Raw genomic sequence first — 27,621 nt, 5'->3', positions numbered from 1 at the left:
CATTATGAAGGATGTTGTGAGGTACGAACAAGTTGTGGTATATAATTGCCTGATAGCAAGTGGCACAATTTTGCATCCTCTTCCTTTTTGGGAGCTTCAAATGATATAATCTTCCTTTTGCCCTTTCTCTCCTAGTTACACTTCTCATTTCATGAACTCAATCTCAAAAATAATTTTCTTTCCATATCTAGGTACAGATAAAACTATTTGAGAGCAAGCCCTAGCCTTGAGAGTGTTGATAACAATTTGCATCTAGAAATTTGGATTAGGCCCATAATTCACAGATTCATTACATATTTCTAGATCAGGCCCACCTTAAATTTCAGTTTCTTACTATTCCCTTTGTAATAAATATTGCTTGCCTGATATATTCCTAGCCCAGTTCTAGGTACTTTGGTGATATTAATGACTAGAAAGGACAAATATTCCTGAGCTGATGGAACTTACATTTTACTAATTGTCAGAATAGCTCTGAAAGATTGGTTTTTTCCCCCATGTGGACAAAGGATTTATTAAAATTATGCTGCTAACCAAAGTACTGAGTTTCTTTAATGTGCCTCAAGTGGACACAGGGGGGAAGAAAACAATCCTTATCGCAGGGGGAAAAGACTTTTTTTTGAAGCCGAGGGTTCTGTAAGGATAGACCAGTATGATATGGCATATTTTCTATAGTTTATCTTGTAAAAGATGAAAGTTTGAAGGCACTAGAAATATAGTGGTTTCAGAGACAGAGAAGTGGGTGAAGGGAGAAATATTTAAAGACAGGTTATTTGAAACTTTCCTTGCCTTGTTTCAGTGAGGAGAGAGGGAGAAGGCAGCCACCAAATGACTAAGGCATCAATTATAGCTTGGGTATACTTTAAATAGGCAGGATATAGAAGCATAGTAAGAAAGCCGAAGGGCTAAGTAGGAAAAAAGTCCTGTTATGGCATTAAGAAATCCTATTTATTAAAACGGCAATCGATTTGAAATAGAGTATTTTCAATTTTGTTTTTTTTTTTAATTTTTTTAATGATAGTTCTTATTTGTTATTTTATAGATGCTGTGCCTTCTGCCTCAGAAAAAAGCCCATCTCTGCAGACAAATATGAGTATGGACAAGAAATCAGATAGTACCATTACAAATACTGTAAAAGAAAAACCTTTGCAAACACCTGTAGAAAAGCAGCCAGCTATAAAAAGTTTTGAAACGTTGTCAACTTTACCAGTATTTTGTTCATCAAGAAAAGAGGAGTTTATCAGCTCCAATTTAAGGATATCAAAATCAGATTCTACTTTCTATAACCAGGCCTCTGTAGAGACACTGTATGTCTCTCCCTCATTCGAAACATTTGACCCAGTGAAGGAGATTGTAATCAATAAAGACCCTCAGAAACCAACACAATCCAGCAGTGTTCAGATCAATGATGAAAACCTCAAGATTGTAACCACATGGGGTAAGTCTGCAAAAACAAAAAAAATTTACTTCTCTCTCTGCTTTGTTTGTTTTCTCCTTTCACTCTTGATCAGTGATCTTAAAGTGTACATGCCATAGAGGTACTACTCAGGAAAATGCCCCTTTTGTTAAAACGCTAATAAATAATTCATCATTGTGGGTTACAAGTGCCTGGTTGAATATATCACCGTAAATTCTGAACAGTTTTGGTGCAAACCAAATTAGAAGGAACTAACATTAAATAAGAGCTTCCTGTTAGACATTTAGGTTACTTATTAAGAGGCTATGTAAAAAAGAATTTGTTATTATGTATATTGGTTTGTATATACACACGTATATATGTGTGCTGATTGCACAAAATGGGCAGGGGACGTCATCTTTATTCTGTTTTTATTAAACATTAAGAGGGTTACATTACAATATTTTTTAGACTGGGTGATAAAGGCAGTTGAGATTCCAGGTTGTTGGCTGTCATTTATGCTTTCTTCTTTGAAATTAATTAGCAAAAGAATAATTTGCTCATGCATCTTTCAAAGAATAAGTAGTAGTTTTATTGGTATAATACTCTTACATATAATAATGCTTACCAATAATATAAATGCACAGCTTTTAATATAAATCTTTTAAGCTGCCTCAAATGCATATCAAAAGTATATACAAATATGAACAACGGAAGCCACCATGTTGAGGTTAGAGAAATTTACCTTGGTGCTAGTAAGGTCAATGAATAATAAAAGATTCTCCTTGATGCTCTTTTGAGAATTTTTTGGTATTGAATAGCCTAAAGGTAGTAAAACTGATTCTTAGTTTTGTCACCAAATTAACTTTTTTGCTGAGACCGCTGATGTGGAAACCAGTTAGTACTGGTTGTGATGGCTATATGCATGGCTGTCCTCTGGGAAATTGTTACTTTTGGTCCATTTCTTTCACAAATACCACAAAAAGATCATTGAAAATACTTTGGCTACTGTTTGTCTACCAAGTACACTTAATAATAAAATTTAGCAAGAAGTTCCTCTAAAACCAGTTATCAAGGACAGCTTTTGTTTTGGTTATAATGAAGTAGGTGGTATTGATCTAACACTACTACCAAAAATAACTATTAAAGATGGATAATTATTAAAAGCTGGTTTGAAGTCATCATAAAACAACCAAAATAGAAAATACATAATGAGTCAAGATCCCAGGGAGAAAGACATTGAGATGAGTCCCACGTGTACCTCAGTTTTCTCCCCGTGGGTCATTTGCCTATTAGCAGAGCAGGATAATAGAAGCCAAGGGAAAATCAGAGGCCTGGGATTTCCACAGTCTCACTGAGCTTGAGAGACAGGGTTGGAGTTTGATATTCCAAGATATCAAGGACTTGAGAGGCCAGTATTCTAGAGGGGAAGGAATCACAGAGAACTTCTAAGTCTTTGTGTGATTTCTTACTGAAACATTTGCCTACTGTTAAGCTGTATATATTCTGAATGAGATGCGAAGAAACTAAATGGGAAGCAGCTTCAACCAGGCCAACAAGCTAAGCAGAGATTCTGATAATCTTGTGATGCCAGGAGACAAAAGTTGGAGTTCAGGATATGCTATATTTTATGGGCCCTGGCAAATACTCCAGACTTTCAGTTAGGACTTCTGACAGGCTATGCACCTGAAGTGTCAGAACTGCACTCTAGGAGTAAGGACAAACCAGAAATAGAACAGCCCTCACAAATACTAAAACCTGGCTTCACTTAGGGCACAGTGGTTGACCTGTATTTCATCTGCCTTCTAGAAGACAAATACTTTCTTGACAACTTCTACAATTTTTATGAAAAAATTTTGGCATTCAACAAAAAATTACCAGGCATACCAGGAAATGAACAAAAGGCCAGAAATAGAGGAGAAAAACAGGCAACAGAAACAGATCCACAGGTAATCTAGATTCTGAAGTTATAAGATAGGTACTTTAAAATAATTATGATTAATATGAACAAGGAAACAAAGGAAAAGATGGAGAATTTCATTAGAATACCTGTATCTATATTTAAAAAAAAAGAAAAGATTAAATGAAAATTTTAGAGCTAAAAAATACAGTGGGTGAAATTAAAACTTCGATGTACTCTTTAGTCGACATGGTCTAGGGTGTCAAAAGAGAGAGTTCAGTCATGAAGAAAATCCTAAAAGGGAGGGAGACTCAAAAGGAATAAACTCCATAACTTGTGTATAAACTGTGCTCAAATCCCTGACTGACCACTAAACTATACATGTAGGGGGACCACAGTGAGTCTGACCAAAAAAAAAAAAAAAAATTCTGCTGGAAGCTAAGAAAACTGTGAAGAGACTTCAGCTTCTGCTTACTGCAGGGGTGATAGTTTCAAGAGTCCAAACAAATTATCTTCCTATGAGAACAAAAATCAGTACTCTTCAGAGAGTATCACAGAATCCAGAGACTCTACAATGTATCATTCAAAATCCCAGTATAAAAAAAAATTACTAGACACGCAAAGAAATAGGAAAATATAAGCCATAATGAAGATATAAGAAGTCAGTAGAAACTGACTCTAAGGTGACCCACATGTTGTAATTAGCAGACAAGGTTTTAAAGAAGCTATTATAACTCTACTCGAGGACTTAAAGTACTCACAATGAATGAACAGAGAGGAGAATCACAGCAGACAAATAAAAAATTATATAAAAAAGAATTGAATGGAAGTTCTAGAGCTGAAAAATAAATAATTGAAATAAAAAATTTCACTGGAGGACATACTGGCCAGCTTCCAAAGAAGAAGAGAAAAATTCACTGGAGGATCTTAATGGCAGATTGGAAATGAAAAAAGAAAAAACAAGTGAATTTGAAGATAGATCACTAGAAATTATCTAGTCTTTAAGGTGGAAAGAAAAAGATTAAAGGAAAAGAAATATACTTTAAGTCTTGTGGGATAATATCAAGCAGTCTGACATTGGTGTAATTGGAGTTGCAGAAGGTGAGGAAAAGAGATGGGGCAGAAAAATTATTTGAAGAGAGAATGGCCAAAAACTTTCCAAATTTGTGAAAGAAAATTTCAAATACAAAATGCTCAATTCCAGGGCCGGCCCAGTGGCGCACTGCTACAGTGCGCCGCTTGGGAAGCACAGCAGCGCTCCTGCCGAGGGTTCGGATCCCACATACAGACCGGCCGCTCACTGGCTGAGCGAGGTGCGGGGGGCAACACCGAGGGTTGCAATCCCGTTGCCGGTCCCGGTCCGGTACGGTGCGACACTGAGGGTTGCAGTCCGTTGCCGGACACGAAAAAAGACAAAAAGCAAAATGCTCAATTCCAAGCAGAATAAATACAAAGAAAGCTTCACCTAGGCATATTATAGTTGAACAGCTGGAGTCCAGAGATGAAATCTTGAAAGCAGTTTAAAAAAATTGTCATAATTACCTGCAGATAAACAATATGAATGACACCTGGCTTTTCATCATAGGCAGTGTATACCATGAGACTGTTAAGAGTCATCTTACAAGTGTTAAAAGATAAAACCTATTGGGCTGGCCCCGTGGCACACTCGGGAGAGTGCAGCGCTTGGGAGTGCAGCAGCGCTCTCGCCGCGGGTTCGGATCCTATATAGGGATGGCTGGTGCGCTCACTGGCTGAGCGCGGTGTGAAGCCAAGGGTTGTGATCCCCTTACTGGTCACAAAAAGAAAAAAAAAGACAAAAAGAAAAAAAAAGAAAAAAAAAAAAAAAGATAAAACCTATCAACTCAGAATTCTGTATCTAGCAAAACCAAAAATGAAGGTGAAAAAAAGACATATTCAAATGAATAAAAATTAATCTTCAGGAAATCGGTATTACAAGAAATAGTGATGGAACGTGAGGGCACTTCAAAAAGTTCATGGAAAAATAGAATTAAAAGACAATATGAATCTTCCCGTGAACTTTCTGAAGTACTCTCAGATTTTTAGACTGATGGGAAATTATACTAGATAAGTAATTTGAATCTACAGAAAAGAATGATTAGGCACTGGAAATGACAAATACATGGGTAAATATAAAATGCTATGTATTTTTCTCCTAATTAAAAAAGTACATATAACTGTTTAAAGCAAAAGTTATAATACTGTGTTCTGGAGTTTAAAGCATATGTAGATATAATAACATTACAACATAGCACAAAGAATGGAAGAGTTCATGGAATTATACCACTGAAAGATTTCTATATTTAAATGAAATGATACAATTTTAGCTATAATTAACTCATAAGTTAGACATGCATATTTAATCACACTTTAAAAAAGCTAAGTGGTATAGCTAAAATCCTATGTGGAATTAATATTGAATACTAAAAATATACTTGATTAACACAAGAAGCAACAAAAAACAAATAGAAAACAGCAAAGTAGAAGACCTAAATTCAACCATTTCAGGGCTTACATTAAATGGAATAAACTGTCTAATTAAAAAGAGACTTTCGGGCCGGCCCGGTGGCGCACTGGATAAGTGCGCTGCTTGGGAAGCGCGGTGGCGCTCCCGCCCGAGGGTTCGGATCCCACATACAGACCGGTTCCCGCTCACTGGCTGAGCGAGGCGCAGGAGCGACACCGAGGGTTGCAATCCCGTTGCCGGTCCCCGGCCCGGTGCGGGGGCAACACTGAGGGTTGCGATCCGTTGCCGGACACGGAAAAAGACAAAAAAAAAAAAAAAAAGAGAGAGACTTTCAGTTTGAATAGAAAACCAGGACCCAACTATATGCTGTCTCTCAGGGAAGCACTTTAAATACAAAGACATAGATTGGCTGAAAGTCAAAGGTTTAAAATATATACTATACAAGCAGCATAAGAAAGTAGGAGTGGCTATATTATCAGACAAAGTAGACTTCAAGATAAGGATAATTACTAACGGACATTTCATATTGATAATGGGTCAGCACATCAGGGATATATAGCAACTGTAAGTGTGTATGTACCTAATAACAGAGCTTCAAAAATATATGAAGCAAAAACTGACAGAATTATAGAGAGAAATAGAAAAATTCACAGTCATGATTGGAGATTGTAACATTCTCAGCAATTGATAGAACAACTAGACACAAAACTTCATAAGTATGTAGAAGATATGAATGACACTATCAAAAACTTTAATTGACGTCTATAAAACACCACAACCAGCCACTGCAGAATACATTCTTTTTCAAGTGCAAAAGGAACATTCACCAAGTAATAACATATGCTGAATCATTAAAAACAAAAAGTAACAATAAATTTCAAAAGATTGAAATCTTAGTGTATGTTCTCTGACCACAATGCAATTAACTTAGAAATTAATAATAAAATACTTAGAAGAACCCCAAGTTTTTGGAAACTTAGCAATACACTTCTAAGTAACCCATGACAAAGAAGAAATCAAAAAAGAAATGAGAAAATATTTCAGGCAATGATAATGAAAATCAAAAATTGGGAGATGTAGTCAAACTAAAGGGAATTTGCTAGAGGGAAAAGTTTAGCTTTACCTGCTTATATAAAAAAGGAAGAACACCTTAAAATCAGTTATATAAGGTTCTAACTTAAGATGGTCAAAAAAAAGAACAAATTAAAACCAAAGAAGGTAGAAGGAAGTAAACAAAAAATAGAAATAAATGAAATAAAAAATAGCCAAAGATAAAGAATTTTAAAAGCCAGAAGCTGACTCTTTGAATAGGTTAAAATGTATAAATTCCTATCAAAACTGATTTTTAAAAAAATTACAAATTACCAATTCCAAGAATGAAAGATAGCATATAAATACAAATCCTATAAATATCAAAGGATTATCAGAATATTATGAATAACGTTATGACAATAGATTTGACACCTTTGTTCAAATGGATAAGATGGCTGGCTGAAACTGACCTGAGATGATCTTTGCATTTGTCAAATAAGTTGGGAAAAAATACATACATACATATATTTACTTAATATATTATTAAAAACACCTCACCAAGAAAACCCCAGTCTCAAATAGTTTTACTAGTGAATTCTAAAGAAGAAATAACAATCCAGTACCAATTCCTTCAGAATATAAAAGAGGAAGGAACACTACTAAACTCATTTTATAAAGCTAGCATAATCTAATACCAAAACCTGAGAAAGACATTACAAGAAATGCAAATTATAGACCAATATTCCTCATTAACATAGATGTAAAATTATGAATAAAATAATAGCAAACCAAATTCAGCAATATATACAAAGTAAGATTTTTCCCCCTGAGAATTGTAAGGTTGGTTTGACGTTTGAAAATAAATTACTGTAATCCACCATATTAACAAAATAAGATGAAAAATGATATAATTATTTGATTCAAACAGGAAAATCATTTGACAAAATTCTACACTTACAATTAAAAAAAAAAATCTAAGCAAACTAGGAATAAAAGGACCTTCCCTCATGCCGATAAAGAGCATATTTAAAAAAAAAAAAAAAAACCTGCTGACATAATTAGTGATGAAAGACTGAATGCTTTACCACTAAAGTTGGCAACAAAGAAAGAATGTCTGCTCTCACCACTTTTATTCAGCATTGTCCTGGAGGTCCTAGCCAATGTCATTGGGCCAGAAAAAGAAATAAAAAGCATACATATTAGAAAGGAAGAATTAAAATTATCTTTGTTCAAAGACAACATGATTGTATAGAAAATTCCAAAGAACCTACCACAAAAGCTGCTAGGTGAGTTTAGCAAGATTTCAGGATACAAGGTTAACATACAAAGATGATTTGCATTACTGTCCACCAATAATGAACAATTAGAAATTGAAATTAAAATAGCAGTACCATACAGTGGTATTAGAAAAACTTAACAAAAGACATGCAAAACCTCTACATTGAAAACTATGAAACATTTCTGAGAGTAATTAAAAATCTAAATAAATTGAAAGATATACCATGTTCATGGATTGGAAGACTCAGTATTGTTAAGATGTTATTTCTCTCCAAGTTGCTCTGTAGATTCAGTGCAATCCCAGACAGCCCTTCTTTTTTTGATAGAAATTGACAAGCTGAATCTTACATTTATATGGAAATGAAAAATATCTAGAATACCCAAAACAATCTTGAAAGCAAAAGAACAAAATTGGAGGACTCCCACTACCTAATTTCAAGGCTTATCATAAAGCTATAGGTGTGGTATTGTGTCTATAGTACATATATTTTAAAGAAAGATTGTGTTCTTTTTTTTTTTTTTTCCGTGTCTGGCAACGGATCGCAACCCTCAGTGTCGCCCCCGCACCGGACCGGGACCAGCAACGGGATCGCAACCCCCGGTGCTGCTCCCGCGCCTCGCTCAGCCAGTGAGCGGGAACCGGTCTGTATGTGGGATCCGAACCCTCGGGCGGGAGCGCCGCCGCGCTTCCCAAACGGCGCACTATCCAGTGCGCCACCGGGCCGGCCCCAAGATTGTGTTCTTTTTATAAATAGTTTTGAGGCTTTTATAAATGTTGAAATATTGGATGTTTGGTTGAAATCCTTGACTGTCAGGCAAGGTAGTTGGTTGAATAACAGAACTGATATTTCCCTCCAGTCATTGATATGGTACTTAACTTATTTAATTGCTTCTTACATTCTTAGTTATAATATTTTAACATCGATTTCTTTAAAATTCATTTGACCCTTAATTTCTCCTTCCAATTTTTTTTAATAGGAGGGTGGGAGGAAAGGAGGGAGAGACAGATAGATGATACATACATACATAGTGTGTGTGGCATTGATAGATTTAACAACATTATTGTAAATTCTTAATAGAGTGAAATACAATATTTCTCTGTTGATAAGTTAGGGCCAAATCATTTCTGTATTGGTTATTTTGAACATGACTTGGCTCCGTGTTTGAGGGCCCCAATTTGAAAGTTGCCTTGCTCCCCAGAAGAGGCAGCATGAGCCTGATAGGGGTCGATGCAGAGTTTCCAGTTCTAGAGGGAAGTTGGGGAATAAATCAAATGTCCCTAAACCTCACTATAAAGTCAAATGAGGGCTCATACTTGGCTGAATAACATAGTTGCTGATAGCATAGGCTCTGGAGTCAGACTGCCTGGGTTCATAATCCCAGCTTAGCCACTAACTGTGCCACCTTAGGCAAGCACCTGACCTTTCCACATGTTAGTATCTTTATCTACAGAATGGAGATAATAATGGCACTACCACATTGAGCTGTTGTGGGGATTTAATGAATTAACAAATGTAAAGTGCTTAGAGTGGGACCTGGTTCTCAGTAAGTGCAATATAAAAGTTTGCTATTAATACTCAGGTGTATGTATTTGTAGTTCCACTTTTAAAACTGTAGGACCTCAGCCCCCTCCTAACCCTCAAATCTCTCTCTGGTTGTTTCCAAAAGTGCCCAAGAGTTTCTCATTTATTCTCAGAACAAGTAAACTCCTATCCTTCCAGAAAGAGCATGCCAGAGGAATAATGTAGAGTTGTGACTGAGCAAAGAGATTCTGGGGAGCTCCAATTCATTCTCCATGAAGCAGCCAGAGTGACCTGGTTACTAGTGCTCCCTCATTTACACCGCAGACTCTCCATGTTCTTAAAGATCAAATAGCGTTCCAAGCCGTGGGCAGTCTAGCTTCTGCCTCTCTCACCAGCCTGGTGTTCTCTGTCAGAAAAACTATGTTGCTTCACCACCTCATGCTGTGGTTCCCTCTGACCAGAACACTCCCCACCCACCCCTTCTCCTGGTTCACTCCTACTCATCCTTCAGAGGTCAGCTCAAATATCACTGACCCCTGGGGCATTTTAAATCCCCCCAACTGTCTGCTATCTTAGTACCCCATAATTATCCTTCATAACACTTAATGTCATTCTAGTTAAATAATACAAATGTTCTAAATTGTTCAATGTCTTTCTTTCCAACTGGAATGTCAGTTTCATGAGGGAAGGGATATCTGCCCTGTTTATTATTGTATCCCCAGCACCAAGCATAGTACCTTGCACATAATAGGTATTCAGTATTTAGTAAGTGAACGAAAAGCAGATTAGTAAAGCAGGAATGGAAAATGTGCATGAAGAAGTGATAGAAGAAAACACTGGAAAATTAAGCCAGACATGATGAGGAGCTATATGTGCCAGGTTAAGAATTTGGACTTTAATTTGAAGACACTGCAAGTCACTAAAGGTCTTAAGCCAGGCTAATGACCTTACAAATGTGTTTTGGGAATGTGGAGGATTGACTTGGTGGGTGAAACTGGAGACAGGGAGCACTTCAAAGGCTGTCATAGGAAACTAGGCAAGAGATGGGAGCCAACAGAGAACTATGTAGAGAGAGAGCCAGGAGTCCTAGGTGGAGCGCTATCTGGCAGATGTGGGCTAGAATCTAGAATCCAGAAGGAAGATACTCACCCCACCCTGAAGGCCAGTAAGGGGAGGAGGAGCAAGAAGGTATCAGATGTGAGGGAAGGGATTATTCCTGTTTGTTGTTTTTGATGGTTAAGATAGATTGAGCCTTTGTGTGCCACACACTGTAAGTAATAGCCTCAATTTCTTATCATCAGAGGTCACCTGCCAAGACTGAGGGGTTTCAAGTGATATAGGAGCCATGAAGATTTAGAATAACTTAAAAATTTAGAATAGCTGCTGTAGAAAATGGAAGAAGCTGATAAGACAGTGATAAGCTGAGAGAGCAATAATTTGTGCCATCCTAGTTTGCAGACTCCTCTGCTTTTCTCCAGTAGTGCTGAGCAGCCTGGGTGTAGGAATGAAAGAGGTGGATATTCAAATTGAAATAGGATTAGGACAGGGGTTGGTAAACTACAGCTTCTGGGTCAAATCTGGCTCACTACCTATTTTGGTAAGTAAAGTTCTGTTGGAATACAACCAGGCTAGTTTGTTGGCATATTGTCTTTGGCTGCTTTTGTGCTCCAGCAGTAGAGTTGAATAGTTGCAACAGAGTTGTATGTCCCACAAAGCCTAAAATATTTACTATCTGGTCCTTTACAGAAGAGGTTTGCTGATTCCTGGATTGCAGGTAAGGCAGAATACACAGCAGCAAGGAAGTGGCAAGAAAGTTGTTGCGGTGATGGATAATAGGGACGTAGACTGGACAAGAAAGGAGGCGAAGCCAGGCGGGCATTGACAGAGTGGGAGAAGATAAACAGATGCTTGATTGGATCTGCTGTCTCAGCGAAGCTGAGGTATAGATGTGTTAAAAGGAATGGGAGGGCTGGAAGTAAGCGAGAAGGAAAGTAATCTTGGAAAATGAGATTTCCAGGCAGTTCTGAGTGATGACATGTTCTAGGGAGTACTCAGAGGAGTGGCTGAAGGTCATTGTGGTTAAGGAATTCAAGAAATGATGAGGCTAGGATGGATGGCCAGTCTCCACAGACACTGGCATCCCTTGGAATGGCAAATAGAGAAGATAGTGCGAGTCTATCTTCTGTTTTGTTTTAGGAAGTATTTGTTTATATGAAGGGTTCAGCTCTGACATTAGAGACTATGGAGATTATAAGCTGGGCAAATTAAAAAATACTTGCACATTCATCTTTTACTAGTATCTGGGATCTCAAGTATCTGGGAAGCTGTCTAAAATGACCACCTAATACTCCTTAATATTTTTACTGAATGAGAGAGACTTACGTGCCGCAGCAGCCTTATTTGACCTTTTGGTACTAAATAACTTGTTCCTGGAACAGCTCATTTCTTCTCCTCAGCTTAAATTTTAAGTTATTTATCTGTAGCTCAAACTATTCTTTTAAGCCATTAGATATTTGATTGTGCACACTAAAAAGAAAAAGGATCTAGTAGATGCTTAGAAGCCAGACGTGGTGGCAGGCAGCTTTCATTATATTCTTATAAGCCACAGTTACAGTAAGTGTATTTGACTCTACTGAATTTTCCTTCCTAGTCTTTTTGGAAGAAAAAAATTATTCTGCACCTTTCTCACGTTGGATAGTGGTGGGCCTTCTCACTGGCTTCATCCTTCGTTTCTGTCTCATTGGTTCTGTGTTTTTCACTATGGACTTCAGTAGTAGCTGTTTTTTGAATCACCTTTGCTGGAGAAAGAAACCAAATATCACACACACACACACACACACACACACACACACACACACACACACACACACACATTCACCATCCCTTTTCCTTTTTGTCTATAAAAGCCTTCAGAGCCAGAACCATTAAGAATTTTCCTAAAAAAAATGAAAATGATAGAAAATGGTTCTGCATAGTGTCCCAGCTAACCCTGAGCTACTGGCCAGGCAGGTTCGGAAGCACCATGCAGAACAGAGCGGTGAGGGAGCCCTCAGCTCACCCTCCAGAAAGCCAGAGAGGCAGCCTTGCAACTCTTCCAGCTGTACGTGGGCAAAAAGACACCTTAATCTGACCTTTAAAATGTAGTGAACCAAATTTATACTTTATTACTAAGTGAGAAAACTCATCTTTAATTCAATAGTGCAATTTTCCTAGTAAAAATGTGGTATTAAGTGATTTTATTTTTATTTTAACGTTTACCTGTACATATATTTGGGGTACAGTGTGGTGTTTCAATACATGCATGTGCTGCACAATCGTTCACTTAGGGTAGATAGCATAGTTTTGCACCCTTTAGTCCACCACTTCTTCTCCGCCTTCCCCTCCTCCCCTCCTGGCCTCTAGTAACCATTATTCTCCTCTGTACTTCTATGAAAACCACTTTTTTTTTTTTAGTATTCCGCATATGAGTGAGATCATGTGGTGTTTGTCTTTCAATGCCTGACTTCTCTTAATATGATGATTTCTAGTTCTATCCATGTTGTTGCAAATGATAGGATATCTTTTTTTTTTTAATAGCTCAATAGTATTCCATTGTGTATATATACCACAGTTTTTTATTCATTCGTCTATTGATGGGTATTTGGCTATTGTGAATAGTGTTGCAATGAATGTGGGAATGCAGATCTCTTTTTGATATATTGATTTAATTTCCTTTGGGTATACACCCAATAGTGGGGTAGTTAGGTCATAACATAGATCAATTTTTAGTTTTCTGAGGAACCTGCACTTTTCCACAGTGGCTGTACCAGTTTACATTCCCACCAACAATGCAGAAAGGTTCTCTTTTCTCCACATCCTCACCAGCATTTGTTATTTTCTGTCTTGTTGATAATAGCCATTCTAACTGGAGTGAGATGATACCTTACTGTGGTTTTAATTTGCATTTGCCTGATGATTAGTGATTTTGAGCACTTTTTCATGTGCCTGTTGGCTGTTTGTATGTCTTCTTTTGAGAAATGTCTGCTCAGGTCCTTTGCCTATTTTTTAATTGGGTTATTTGTGTTTTTTGGCTATTGAGTTGTTTGAGTTCCTTGTATATTCTGGATGTTAGCTCCGTGTCTGACGTGTAGTTTGCAAACACTTTCTTCCATTCTGTAGGTTGTTTCTTCACTTTGCTATCACGGGTTGGTTCTTCACTATCAACAAGGGTGCTGTGCAGAAACTTTTCAGTTTGTAGTTCCATTTGTATATTTTTGCTTTAGTTCCTGTGCCTTTGTAGTCTCACTCAAAAAAGTGCTGCCTACTCCAATTTTGAGTAGTTTTTCCTCTGTTTTCTTCTAGTATTTTTATAGTTTGGGGTCTTAAATGTAGTTCTTTAATCCATTTTGAGTTGATTTTTGTGTATGGTGAGAGAGAAGGGTCTAGTTTCAGTCTTCTACATGTGGACATCTGGTTTTTATGTCAGTGCCATGCTGTTTTGGTTACTATATGTTTATAGTATATTTTGAAATCAGAAGCGTGATACCTCCAACTGTTCTTTTTGTTCAAGATTGCTTTAGCTATACAGGATCTTTTGTGGCTCCAGACAAATGTTAAGATAAGTTTTTTCTATTTCTGTGAAGAATATCATTGATTTTGATAGAGATTGCATTGAATGCATAGATTGCTTTGAGTAATATGGACATTTTGATGATGTTAATTCTTCTAACCCAAGAACATAGGATATCTTTCCATTTATTTGTGGTGACTTCAGTTTTTTCACCAATGTTTTACAGTTTTCATTGTAGAGGTCTTTCACCTCCTTGGTTAAATTTACTCCTAGGTTTTTCGGTTTTTTGGTAGCTATTGTGAATGGGATTACTTTCTTGATTTCTTCTTCACTTATTCCGTTATTGACATAGAGGAAAGCTATTGATTCTTGTGTATTGATTTTGTATCTTGCCACTATACTGAATTCATTTATTAGTTCTAGTAATTTTTTGGTGAAATCTTTAGGGTTTTCTATGTATATGATCATGTCATTTACAAATAGGGATAGTTTGACTTTCTCCTTTCTAATTTGGATGCCCTTTATTGCTTTCTCTTGTCTTATTGCACTGGCCAGAACTTTGAGTACTATGTTGAATGAGGGTGGGGAAGGTGGGCATCTTTGTCTTGTTCGAGATCTTAGGGGAAGAGCCTCCAATTTTTGTCCATTCAGTATATTAGCTGTGGGTTTGTCATATATGGTCTTTATTGTGTTGAGATACATTCCTTCTATACCAAATTTGTTGAGTGTGTTGATCATGAAGAGGTGCTGATTTTATTAAATGCTTTTTCAGCATCTGTTGAGATGATCATATGGGTTTTTTCATTCTGTTGGTGTGATATATCATGTTTATAGATTTGCATATGTTGAACCATCCTTGCATCCCTGGGATAAATCCCACTTGATCATGGTGAATGGTCTTTTTAAGGTATTGTTGAATTCTGTTTGCTAGTATTTTATTGAGGATCTTTGCATCTGTGTTCATTAAGGATATTGGTCTGTAGTTTTCTTTTTGTTGTGTCTCTTCTAGTTTTTGGTATGAGGTTAATGTTGGTCTCATAGAATGAGTTTGGAAATATTCCCTCCTCTTCAATTTTTTGGAAGAGTTTTTAGAAAAATTAGTATTAGTTCTTCTTTAAATGTTTGGTAGAATTTGGCATTGAAGCCATCTTGTCCTGGAGTTGTCTTTGTTGGGAGACTTTTTATTGCTGCTTCAATGTCATTACTTGTCTCATTGGTCTGTTTAGGTTTTCTAGTTCTTCATGATTCAACCTTGGTAAGTTGTATGTGTCCAGGAATTTATCCATTTCTTCTAGGTTTTCCAGTTTGTTTACATATGGTTGTTCATAATAGTCTCTTTTGATCCTTTGTATTTCTGTGGTATGTTATAATGTCTCCTTTTCATTTCTGATTAATTTATTTCAGTCTTTTCTTTTTTTCTTCTTTAGTCTAGCAAATTTATTGATTTTGTTTATCTTTTCAGAAAACCAACTCTTTGTTTCATCAGTCTTTTGTATTGTTTTTTTAATTTATAATTCATTTATTTATGCTCTAATCTTTTCTATTTCTCTCCTTCTATTGATTTTGGGTTTGGTTTGTTCTTGTTTTTCCAGCTCCTTGAGGTGTAATGATAGTTTTATTTGAAATCTTTTTTGATGTAGGCATTTATTGCTGTAAACTTTCTTCTTAGAACTGCTCTTGCTTTATTGCATAGGTTCTGGTATGTTGTATTTTCATTTTCATTTGTCTCCAGGAATTTTTAATTTCCTTTTTGATTTCTTCTTGAACCCATTTGTTGTTTAGGAGCATGTTGTTTAAATTCCATGTATTTGTGTGGTTTCTAGTGTCTCTTTTGTTGTTGATTTCTAGTTTTATTCCATTGTGGCCAGACAAGGTAGTTGATATTATTTCAGTTTTTTTAAAAATGTGTTAAGACTTGTTTTGTGGGCCGGCCCGGTGGCGCACTGCTATAGTGCGCCGTTTGGGAAGCGCGGCGGCGCTCCCGCCGAGGGTTCGGATCCCACATACAGACGGGTTCCCGCTCACTGGCTGAGCGAGGTGCGGGCGCAACACCGAGGGTTGTGATCCCGTTGCCGGTCCCGGTCCGGTACGGGGGCGACACTGAGGGTTGCGATCCGTTGCCGGACACGGAAAAAGACAAAAAGGAAAAAAAAAAAAAGACTTGTTTTGTGACCTAACATAGGGTCTATTCTAGAGAATGTTTCATGTGCTTCTGAGAAGAATGTGTATTCTGCAGCTGTTGGATGAAAATTCTATGTATGTCTGTTAGGTCCAATTGGGCTAGAATAGAGATTAATTCTGATGTTTCCTGGTTAATTTTCTGTCTGGATGATCTATCCTTTGTTGAAAGTGGGGTGTTAAAATCCCCAGCTATTATTGTGTTGGAGTCTGTTTCTCATATTAGGTCTAATAGTAATTGCATTATACAACTGGGTGCTCTGAAGTTGCATGTGTATATATTTAGAATATGTACACATTGAATTGATCCTTTTACCATTATATAATGACCTTCCTTATCCTTTTTTACTTTCCTTGGCTGGAAGTCTATTTTATCTGATATAAATATAACTGCTACTGCTCTTTTTTGGCTTCTGTTTGCATGAAATATCTTTTTCCGTCCCTGCAGTTTCAGATGGTGTGTGTGTCTTTGTAGGTGAAGTGCGTTTCTTGTAGGCAGTGTATTGTTCCTGTTTTATAATCCATTGAGCCACTCTGTGTCTTTTAATTGTGGCATTTAATCTGTTTACATTTAGAGTTATTATTGATAAATAGGGACTTGTTACTGCCATTTTATTCCTCTTTTCTGGTTGTTTTGTTGATCTTTTTTTCCTTTTTTTTTTCTTATCTTACTGTCTTCCTTTGTGATTGAGTGGTTTTCTCTAGCAGTGTATTTTGATTTCTTGCTATTTTAGTATGTCTCTTCTAAGTTTTTGTGTTATGGTTACAATGAGGCTTACAAAAAACATGTTATAGCTGTGTACCAGATTATTTTAGACTAATGACAACTTAAATTTTATATCTAAGAAAAAAGTAAAAAAACAAAGTCAACTCTACACTTTGGTGTCATTCACCCCAACTTTTTGACAATTTGTTGTTTCAAGTTACATCTTTTAATATTTGCCTGTCTCTTATATGGTTGTTGTATATGTTAGTGTCTTGTTAGATTTGTTCTTTACTCTTCACACTAAGGATGTAAGCAGTTTCTTAACCACCCTTATGACATTGGAGTATTCTGAGGTTGTCTGTGAACTTACTTTACTAATGAATTATGTACCTTCAAATGCTTTCTTGCTGCTCCTTAGTGTCGTCATCTTTCAGATTAAAGAACTCCCTTTAGCATTTCTTGTAATGCAGGTCTAGTGTGGATGAATTCCCTTAGCTTTTGTTTTTTGGGGAAATACTTGATTTCTCCTTTATATTTAAAGGTTAGTTTTGCTGGATAGAGAATTCTTGGCTTGACAGTCTTTTTCCTTCAGCACTCTGAATTCTAGCCTGTAGGATTTCTGCTGAGAAATCCACTGAGAGATGTATTGGGGCTTTGTTGAATGTTATGTGTTTCCAAAGGAATACTCTCAGCCATAAAAAAGAATGAAATTCTACCATTTGCAGCAACATGGATGAACTTGGAGAAAATTATAAGGAAAATAAGCCAGGCACAGAAGACGAATACCACACGTCCTCACTTATAAGTGGGAGCTAAAAAAAAATAGAGAAAGAGCAAGATTTAGAGAAGAAAGAAACAACAAACACAGTAATACATGGAACTTTCAGAAGGAGAGAACAGAACTGTGGTTATTGGGGCGGGGTGTTAGGGAGAAATTAATTGGTTTAAGCACACAAAGAATGAGTACATTCTGTAATGAGAATATGCCAGCTATCCTGATTTGATCATCACATACTATACCCCACAAATATGAATAATCATGTTTCAATTTAGAAAAAAAAGTTATGTGGTTTTTTTTTCCTCTTGCTGATTTCAGTATTCCTTGTCTTTGGTTTTTGATAATTTGATTATGATGTGTCTTGGGGTGTTCCTCCTCAGATTGAATTTGATTGGCAACCGCTGAGCTTCTCTGTGCCTGGATGCTGTCATCTTTCTCCATACATGAGAAATTTTCAGCCATATTTTATTGAATATGCTTTCTGCATTTCTTCCTTTTTCCTCTCCTTCAGATATGCCAATTATAGGGAGGTTATTTCACTTGAGGGAGTCCCATATTTGCTGAATTTGTGTTTCACTTTTTCTTATTCTTTTTTCTTTTTGCTCTTCTGATTTGATAATTTCATATGTTGTCTTCGAGCCCACTGATTCTTTCCTCTATTAAGTCTGCTGTTGGAGCTTTCTATTATGTTTTTCAGTTCAGATAATGTATTCTTTATTTCTAGAATTTCTATTTGGTTTTTTTAATTGATTCAATTCCTTTGTCAGGTTTCTCATTCTGCTCCTCGATTGTTTTCCAGATATTTGATTTTCTATTTGTATTTTCTTGTGACTCTTTGAACATCCTTAAGAGGGTTATTCTGAATTCTCTGTCAAACCTTTCATTAATCCACTGTTACTCTGGGTCCACTGCTGGTGCTTCATTTGTTTCCTGTGTTAGTGTCATATTTCTCTGTTCTTTCTCAATTTTTGTGTCTTTACATTGATGCCTGGGCATTTGAGGAGACCACTACCTCTTCTAGGTTTTATAGGTGTTCTTTGGTGGTGTTAAACCTTTACCAGTTAATGTCAGAGCTTTGCCTCTTATCTATGGTTTTGGTTAATCCCCAAATTGGGGAACTTCCTGTTGGGACCAGCGTTTGAGCTCTGTGACTGCACTAAATTGCTCTTTTCTGCTGATTCTCTGGGGAAGGCATTTTGTGCAGATCAAATTTTAATTTGGCCTTTTAATCATTTCTGGGTCTTGTGAGATAAGATACACCTGGGTGGTGTGGAAATTCTTGCCCAGACTGTCTTTTCAGCAATCTGTGCCCCATGCAGTTTTGTCATCCTGACCAGTCTCCACTGAATGGGCCTGTACCTATCAGAAGGCACGTCAGCTGCCCACTCTACACCCCAGTGTTCACCCGTTGGGCCAGCCTCCCTCCCGCACTTCAAATGTTTTTGGCGTAGGGGGTCATTCCATTTGCTGGTCCCTTGCGATGACTTACCAGCCTGTGGGTGGTTCTTTTTGGTCAGCTGCGGCCCCCACTCCTATGTGGGTTCCCAGGAACCCTGTGAGTGGTCTTGTTGGCCTGGGGGCTGGTAGAGTACTCTCCTTGGCCCTCTTCTTCCCTGCAGACTCCAGGCAACTTCACGCAAAGGGCTCAGCTGCAGCTTTCTCTGGCTCCTGCTCTGTATGCATACCTTTTTTCCGACTCTCACAGGGCTATACCTGACATAGCTGGGACTTGAAACAGCCGGAAGAATTTCTACTTCCCCTCGCCCTGGCTTCTCCCACTTTCATAAATGCCACAAGTCTCTCCTCCTCTTCCCCTGAGCTCTAGCAGTCCCAGATTGGCAGTCTTTGCTTTTTAATACTTGTAAATTGGTCGATTATGGGGGAGAGTGATGCTGGGGACCATCAATTCTGCCATCTTGATGATGTCCCCAGATGCATTTTTTTTTTCAGCATAAGTGATTTAGAGACTTCCTAAATCTATTTATTTTATGTAGCTTATTTATAATAAAGATATTAAAATAAATTTTCAAATGTTATATTTTTTAAAATATTGAGATCTTGTTTTGTTTTGTTTATTTATTTTGCATCTGGCAGGTATGGGGATCTGAACCCTTTACCTTGGTGTTGTCAGTACCACACTTTCCCAAGTGAGCTAACTGGCCAGCCCTGAAGGTGATATTAGGGCATGCAAATAATGTGATGTTCATCAAGTTCTTTTTCCCATAAAGTTTCTTAAATTAATAATAAATTTTTAAATTTTATTGTCATTGAAAAAATAAATAAAAAAATAAATAAATAAATAAATAAAATATTGAGATCTAATTAATATACCATAAAATGAACTCTTTTAAAGTGTACAATTTAGTAGCTTGTAGTATATACTCAGAGTTGTGCAGATATCACCACTAATTCAAAAACTTCCATCATCCCCAAAAGTTCTGTACCCATTAACAGTCACTCCCTTTTTCTCTCTTCCCCTAACACTTGGTAACCACTAATTTACTTTCTGTTTTTATGCATTTGCCTATTCTGGACATTTCACATAGTGGAATCATGCAATATGTGGCTTTTTGTGTATGGCTTTTTTTACTTAGTATAATATTTTCAAGGTTCATTCATGCTTTAGCATGTATCAGTACTTCATTGCTTCTTATGGCTGAATAATATTCCTTGTGAAGATACACACATTTTCTGTATTCATCAGTTAATTGACATTTGGGTTGTTTCCTCTTTGGCCCCATTATGAATAATTCTGCTATGAACATTTGTGTAAAATGTTACATTTTTAAACACAGAACAAAATCAGAATATTTTATGTGTGTAGTTAGCTTAACAGCCAATGTATATCAGCTAGGAGGATTGAAAAGAGATGAACTGGAGAATTAAAAAACACCTCTGTTGTACAGTGAACTGTTTAAAGTGTTTAGTTGACCAAAGACCTGCTTACAGAAGAATTTACATTTGCAATGCATAAGGGTTTTTAAATATTTCTAGAAATTTGTCATTTTATTTTTGCAGCACAGTTCTTCTAAATGCTTTTTAAATGGAAAGTTTTAATGTAATAATTAACTGGTACAATATAATTTATGAGTATAATAAAGATAACACACCAGCATTTGGAATAATTTTATCAGTGCCATCTTCAAACAAGCTCAACATCAATTGGTGTGCATATATCACAATGAGATTTTAAAATACAACCATTTACTGCAGTTTATTTGCAATATTTGCTGCATTTCAGCTCTATTGAATAGAATGCATGAATGTTAACAAGCTACCTAAATAATTTCTGTAGTGAGCCAGAGAAGCGGAACTAAATGGGCAGTGGAGAAGTGCCCTGAAGAGTAGTTTGAAGTGTCTGTGCAGCTGTGGAGTGTTTGGAAACAAAAGTAAATTGGTGTGCGGCAATTAGAGATGAAGTGACTTTTTTTTAAGCAAAAGCATCGTGTAACCATGAATCAAAGCTGCAAAACTGTAAACAATGATAGCAATTTAGTAAGCAGTTGTAGCCACAAAGCAAAAGAAAGGTGGATAGATAGGAGAAAGCAGTGGTTGTCAAACATTAAATGCTTCAGAAACACGGGGAGCCTTGTTAAAACTCAGTTTTCTGGGCCCATCCCCCAGTTCAGTAAGTCTGGGGTGGGTCCCACAAACTTCATTTCTGACAGATTCCCAAGTGATGCTGCTGCTATTACACTTTGAGAACCATTAGCATAAAGATAAATACCAGGTTATTTAATCACATCATATATACGTGACTAATGTAACTTCATTATCTTTAAATATGTAAGATAACACTATATTAATACTTGACTCAAGTATGATTTTCCTCTCAGCCTACTTAAATGTTTCTTACTAAATCATCCTTTCTGACCAGAGTGAACTCAATTTTTTCTGTTTCAAGAATAGTTTCTTAGTACTCTGATATGTTTTGGGTCCTGGAATCGTAGAATCTCATCAGGAACATATAGTTCTGTCACTTGATGCACAAATCTTGCCTCAGCCATCCCTGACAAATGGTCATTCAGGCTGTGCATGAGCTTACGAGTATCAAGAAATCACTATTCCCCAAAGCAGCTCATTTCATGGATAGAGAACCATGACTATTTGGAAGTTCTCTCATTAACTGGGCTAAAATCTGTTTTTCTATAACTTTTACCTATCGATCCCAGTTCTGGCTCATGTACAATATGAAAAATGGAAGATATTATTACTAAGGTTTTGTGACTATCTTCAAATACTTAAATATATCCTCTCATTCTTTCTTCCATCATCCCTTTTTTGGGTAAAGATTAGCATATTCATCAACCATTGCTTGTAAAAACGAGGGAGGGTACTTCGACAAGTTCATGGAAAGGTTTGTATTATCTTTCAATTCTATTTTTCCATGAACTTGTTGAAGTACCCTCATAAGATGTAAAGTCCCCTCACCACCCTGATTGCCTTCTAAATTTTATACCCAGAATTTAACATAATTCTGTAATAGAGTAAAAATAATTCTAATAGAGTGGAACAGCGTGGAAGGTTAGTATAGTAATTAAGATTATATGCTTTGACATCAGAGAGACTTGAATTTGAGTCTCATCTCTGCCTCTTTAAGCCTTGTGATCTTGGGAGAGATTTTAGCTTCTTTGACAATCCTTTGCTTCATATTTAAAGTGGGGTTATAAAACTTACTCCACATCTGGTGCTAGATAAAAAGAATTAGCAAACAGCTATTTGAAAAGCATTGAAATCTTTAGACTTCACCTTGTGAAGCAGGTGAACAATTATTCTGAATACCACCCCCTGCAACACACAACCCCTGGCAGAGTCTGGAGATTTGTTTTCTGGAGAGGGTGGATTAGAAGTTCTCTGAAATCAGAGATGCTAGATATAGCTGGGGGCATGGACATCATAACCAAAACTGCAGGACTAACTGACTGTATGCAAACCAAATGCTGAATGCTTCAGCCCCCTTTCCTTCCTGGACTCCCCCTTCCCTACTGGTAGCCAGACCTTTAACCTCTAGGTAGGAGGAAGGAAAACTATTTTTATAAGAACCTAACCTGACTCAGAGGCAAGAACTAAATATATTGACATTGGTGGTTCCCTAATAAATGACTGTACACCGAAGCTCAAGGTTGACATGTCCCATACTCACACTCAAAGCTTCCTTTCAACTTTTTAACACTCCATTCTTAATCATAAGCAGACAGCAAGGAGTACCAGATATCTGAAAAGAAAACCTCTAACATGGAACATTGAGCCAAAAACAAAGAAAAATAATTTGGAGGAAACACACATACTATGAAGGGAAAGGAAAACTTTTTTAAAAAGCTTATCATTAATACCCTCAAAGAGATACGAGAACATGGTGTGTTCATGAAACAAGAACAGGGTGTTTAAAAAATTTCTGAAATGGGGGGCCGGCCCGGTGGTGCACTCGGTAGAGTGCGGCACTTGGGAGCGCGGCGGCGCTCCCGCCGAGGGTTCAGATCCCATATGGAGACCGGTCCGCTCACTGGTTGAGCGTGGTGCAGGCGCAACACCAAGGGTTGCGATCCTGTTACCAGTCACGAAAAAAGACAAAAAGAAAAAAAAAATTTCTGAAATGGATAAAAACAAAACAAGCTCTTGAAAATTAAAAATGTAATAGCAGAAATGAAAAACTTAATGGTAGGATTGGAAGCCAAAGTTGACAAAATCTCTAAGGAGATAGAGCAAAAAGACAAAGGTAGGAAAAATGGGAAAGAAAAATAGGAAAATTCGATGAGTAGTCCAGGAGATCTAACAGCTGAACAAGAGGAATTTCAAAAAGAGAGAACAGAGAAGACACGGAGGAGAAAATAATTGATTAAATCGTTAAAGAAAATTTTCTGAAGCTGAAGGAAATGAGTTGCCTGATTAAAAGTCTCACTTTAGTTGACCTCAATGAATGAAGAGTCCTGCTTCAGGGCACATCATCAAGAAGCCACAGAACACTGGGGACAAAGAGGAAATTCTGTAATACTTCAGAGATAAGACGGGTTAAATGTATTGAATAAGAATCAGAATGGCTCTGAGTCCTGAGCAGCAGTACTGGAAACAAGAAGACAGTGAAATGTGGCCCTCAAAATTCTGAAAGAAAAGGATTTCCCGTCTAGAATTCTTTATCTAACCAAAATATCATTTCACCTAAGGGTGGAATACAGACATTTTTCAGACATGCAAGTTCTCAAAACTTTTACTTCTCATGCCTCCTTTTTCAGTGATCTACTGGAGAATGTGCTACACCAAAATGAGAGCAAACCAAGAGAGAGACATGAGATATAGAAAACAGTAGTACCAACCTGGGAGCATGGTGCAGGGACCTGTCAGATGACAGCAGTGATCCAGACACAGAGCACACCCAGGTCAGAGTGTAGCAAGGTGATTCAGGACACAATGCGTGAGGCTGTCATCATAAACATGCTCGCTACCATTATTCCACCTTTTTAATCCAAGGATAGAATGTCTGGATTAGCCTGACCTAGATTCTTGAGTAGACCTGACCATGTGCTGATGAGGTTCCTGCTTCCCTTTTCATGTTCTGCTACTGCATCAGCTGAGAATATTCATTTCATCCCAAAAGGTTTTGTGATGGGAATTTTTCCTGAGAACTGTAGATAGGCCATGGAGAGTTTTGAGGCAGAAAATAGAAACTCCCTGCCCCAACCATAATTTTAATAGGTGGTCAATTGTTTAGAAAGGACATGAATATGTAAAGCAAAATAAAATCATGTAGAAAGATAAGTCATGTGTGCTAAGTAGTAAGCATAAATTTCCTTGTTCTATGACTTAGAGTGGTTTTTGTTTTTTTAAGTAGCAAGTTCAGAGTTGCAAAGACTTTAAACCTGGATTTTGCCAGTTTGTACCATATACTGTATACATAAATGAATGTAAATTGATATCCCAAGGAGAAAAAAAGTTCTGTGTTTAAGAAAGTTTGGGAAACACTTGAATAAATTACTGTAGATTTCTCACAATTTTAAATGTGCTAATGAACATTGTTAAACTCCTAATGGAAGGCACAGCATTCAATCGTCCAGTTTTATTTGACCACAAAGCCCCCCCCCTCCCCCCGCCACCGCCTTTTTTTTTTTTTAAAAAGATGACCGGTAAGGGGATCTTAACCCTTGACTTGGTGTTGTCAGCACCACGTTCTCCCAAGTGAGCTAACCGGCCATCCCTATATAGGATCCGAAACCATGACCTTGGTGTTATAAGCACCACACTCTCCCAAATGAGCCACGGGCCAGCCCTCAAAGCCCTGTTTTCACAAAACATCTTCTAACATTTTAAGCAACACAGTGTTCCTCAGAGCAGTCTGGGAAATAATGATTTAGAAATGAAGTGTGAGAGAAGAGATTTAATATGATTTTGCCTGAAAGGAAGTTAAAATTTTCTCAAATCTTTAATTTGATGGAAAATAGATTTAGAATGGTTTTTACTTCACTTCTCATTTTTCTCACCAAGAAAATATTATATACATGTGCTAAAGTGTTCTGGATCTTAGAAGAATTGGACTTCAGTCTTGATTATATTTGACCACAGAGAGAAAACAATTAATTTTTCTAACTTTTGGGTACTTGTAGTTGGTAGTTCATTTTGTCATAATAATCTCTGCGGGGGGAAAAAAGATGAGGGAATCTTAAGTTACAGGTTTCTCAGACTTTAAATACCAGCTAAAAATACTGGCAGTCAGTAGAATGGTGTTTAATACTTTTCTGCTCTCTCTGATTAAGTTTAGTGTAAAAATATGTTGGGCAGGGTTTGGGAGTCAAGATGAATACTGATAGTTCTATTTTAGTTTCATTTCCATGGTATTATTGATATATAATACATCTGTAGGTTTTCTCAGTTTCCTACTTTGGGTTTTTTAGGCTTATTATGAATATTTAAAATTTAAAATTCTAAGTAGTTTATTTATGTTGAGACCTTCCATATAGGCTTTTACATTATAAAATTATTTTAACTAATACTCTCATTTGTATGTTGCATAAATCTTTCTCTCTCCTTTATGCACTTTAGTTTCAACTGCCTCTGAGGGAACGTCTTCCTTTTCTACTTTCTCCACGTCATCTCCTGATTCAGCCTCTGCAGAGAAGTCAGTCCATCTCTTACCCTCGATTTTGGCCAGACCTCCCTTCTGGACTTTGTCCCATCTACAGTCATCTTTCACTTCCTTTAAAGATACAGACAAGACTGCCAAGGTTTACCACCCCCTTGCTCCTAGGGGCCCAGTGTCTTGTGATGAAAAGGAAAATGACAGCCTCAATCTACTGGAAATTCTTCCAGGTAACTCTAATTCCACTAAAAAGAAGATAAGTCATATTTCCAACAGTAATCCTGTAGAATTTTCTACCCCAAATGTAAACCACTTCACCTCTCCGTCCTGTTCTAGTTTTCAGACAACTAAAGGCTTGCCTAAAGAACCTGAAGCAAACGATTCCATTCAAGTTCTTCTAGGAGAGGTAAAAACTGGGATAGTTAAATTACATGAGGATCTGAGCATGGTGATCCAAGAACTTAGTGTCGTCAACAGTCATCTGGTGAGCATGAGGGGGAAGAGTCCACAAATGAGCACATCTTCGCAGGTCCCCCAGTCTCCTGAGGGGAGCTTGGATCACATCTCACCTCAGTGTAGACAAGTTTGATAGAACTCATGTGGTTCTACTTCCCAAAGACTTAAGAAGTTAACATTTTATAGATTCTCATTACTATGGCCAAAAAAAAAAGTGCTAGTTTAATTTTTCTTTGTCAGGTTTATTAGCAAGTGTCTTTCTAACCAACAAATCCAATTGGGTGGCTTACTTTTTAAAGAGAAAGATGTCACCTTTGACAATTTCAGATTTAGATATTAGTTTATTTGAAACTGAAGAGAATCTCATTCTTTTGTGCTCTGTACTTTACCTCAAAATCGGTTAAGCATTAGTGAAAGTTGTGGTACAACCTCAGCCTGCACATGACTATTCAAGAGCGTTTGGGTGGACAGCAAGAAGCCCTTTATTTTTCAACTCTTGGAAGTTTTTTGCTACCAAGCCTCTGTCTTGACCCAGAAGGATTCAGTTTGGGGTAGATGTTTCACATGTTCTCTTGCAAGTTTCAGGTTCTACAAACCAAGGGCCAGAAATTTTCTTTTCCCTCTTTCAGGTGCCACAACATTGGGAGTTAAGACAAGTATGACATGGGACAGGTGTTTTTATTGTGAATGTATATTGCAAATTGAATTCAAACACATACTTTTTTTCCCTTCTATTTCAGAAAATAAATGTCGTATTTTTCATTTTATGTGTATCTTTTTAATTTACTAAGAAAGCCTTTCAAATAGAAACGTTTCAATTATTTATGGGCAAAATAACCTATTTTGGGTACTATATATAGACCAGTGATTCCCAACCCTGCTGTACATTAGAATTGCCAAGGAAGCTTTTATGTTGTTTTATATTTGAGAGAATAATGTAATGAGCTCCATGTTTCCATCACTTAGTTTCAACAATTACCAACTCAAAGCTAAAATAATCCCTGATTATTTTGAAGAAATGTGGAACATTTAAAAAATATACTAATGCCTGAGTCCCACTCCCAGACAAACTGAAACTGGTTTTCATCATACAAACTGGGTTAGGATAAAGGGATTTGCCAGTGCAAAGACCCTAAAGCAGGAGGATTTTTGGATGTTGGAGGAATGGCAAGGAGGCCAGTGTGGCTGGAGTGAAGTGAGCAAAGGGGAGAGAAGGAGGAGATCTGAGGTCATGGAGCAAAGAGCAGAGTATGGCGCCAGGTGACATACATAGGT

General features: G+C 37.1%; 1 protein-coding gene across 1 annotated transcript; it reads left to right on the top strand.

The window, feature by feature from the left end:
- Positions 1–1,039: 1,039 nt before the first annotated feature.
- Positions 1,040–26,374, top strand: LOC103602282 (ENTH domain-containing protein 1-like; the record flags this gene model as incomplete). Its single annotated transcript, XM_008586694.1, has 3 exons — positions 1,040–1,435; positions 25,854–26,120; positions 26,227–26,374. Coding segments are annotated over 3 exons (728 nt in total), but the record flags the coding sequence as incomplete, so codon positions are not given.
- Positions 26,375–27,621: the final 1,247 nt, after the last annotated feature.

The sequence above is a fragment of the Galeopterus variegatus genome, unplaced genomic scaffold (genome assembly GCF_000696425.1).
Source record: "Galeopterus variegatus unplaced genomic scaffold, G_variegatus-3.0.2 Scaffold4082, whole genome shotgun sequence".
Taxonomy (NCBI): Eukaryota; Metazoa; Chordata; class Mammalia; order Dermoptera; family Cynocephalidae; genus Galeopterus; species Galeopterus variegatus.
Note: the sequence above shows the minus strand (reverse complement) of the source record. Positions and strands in the feature narration are given on the sequence as shown.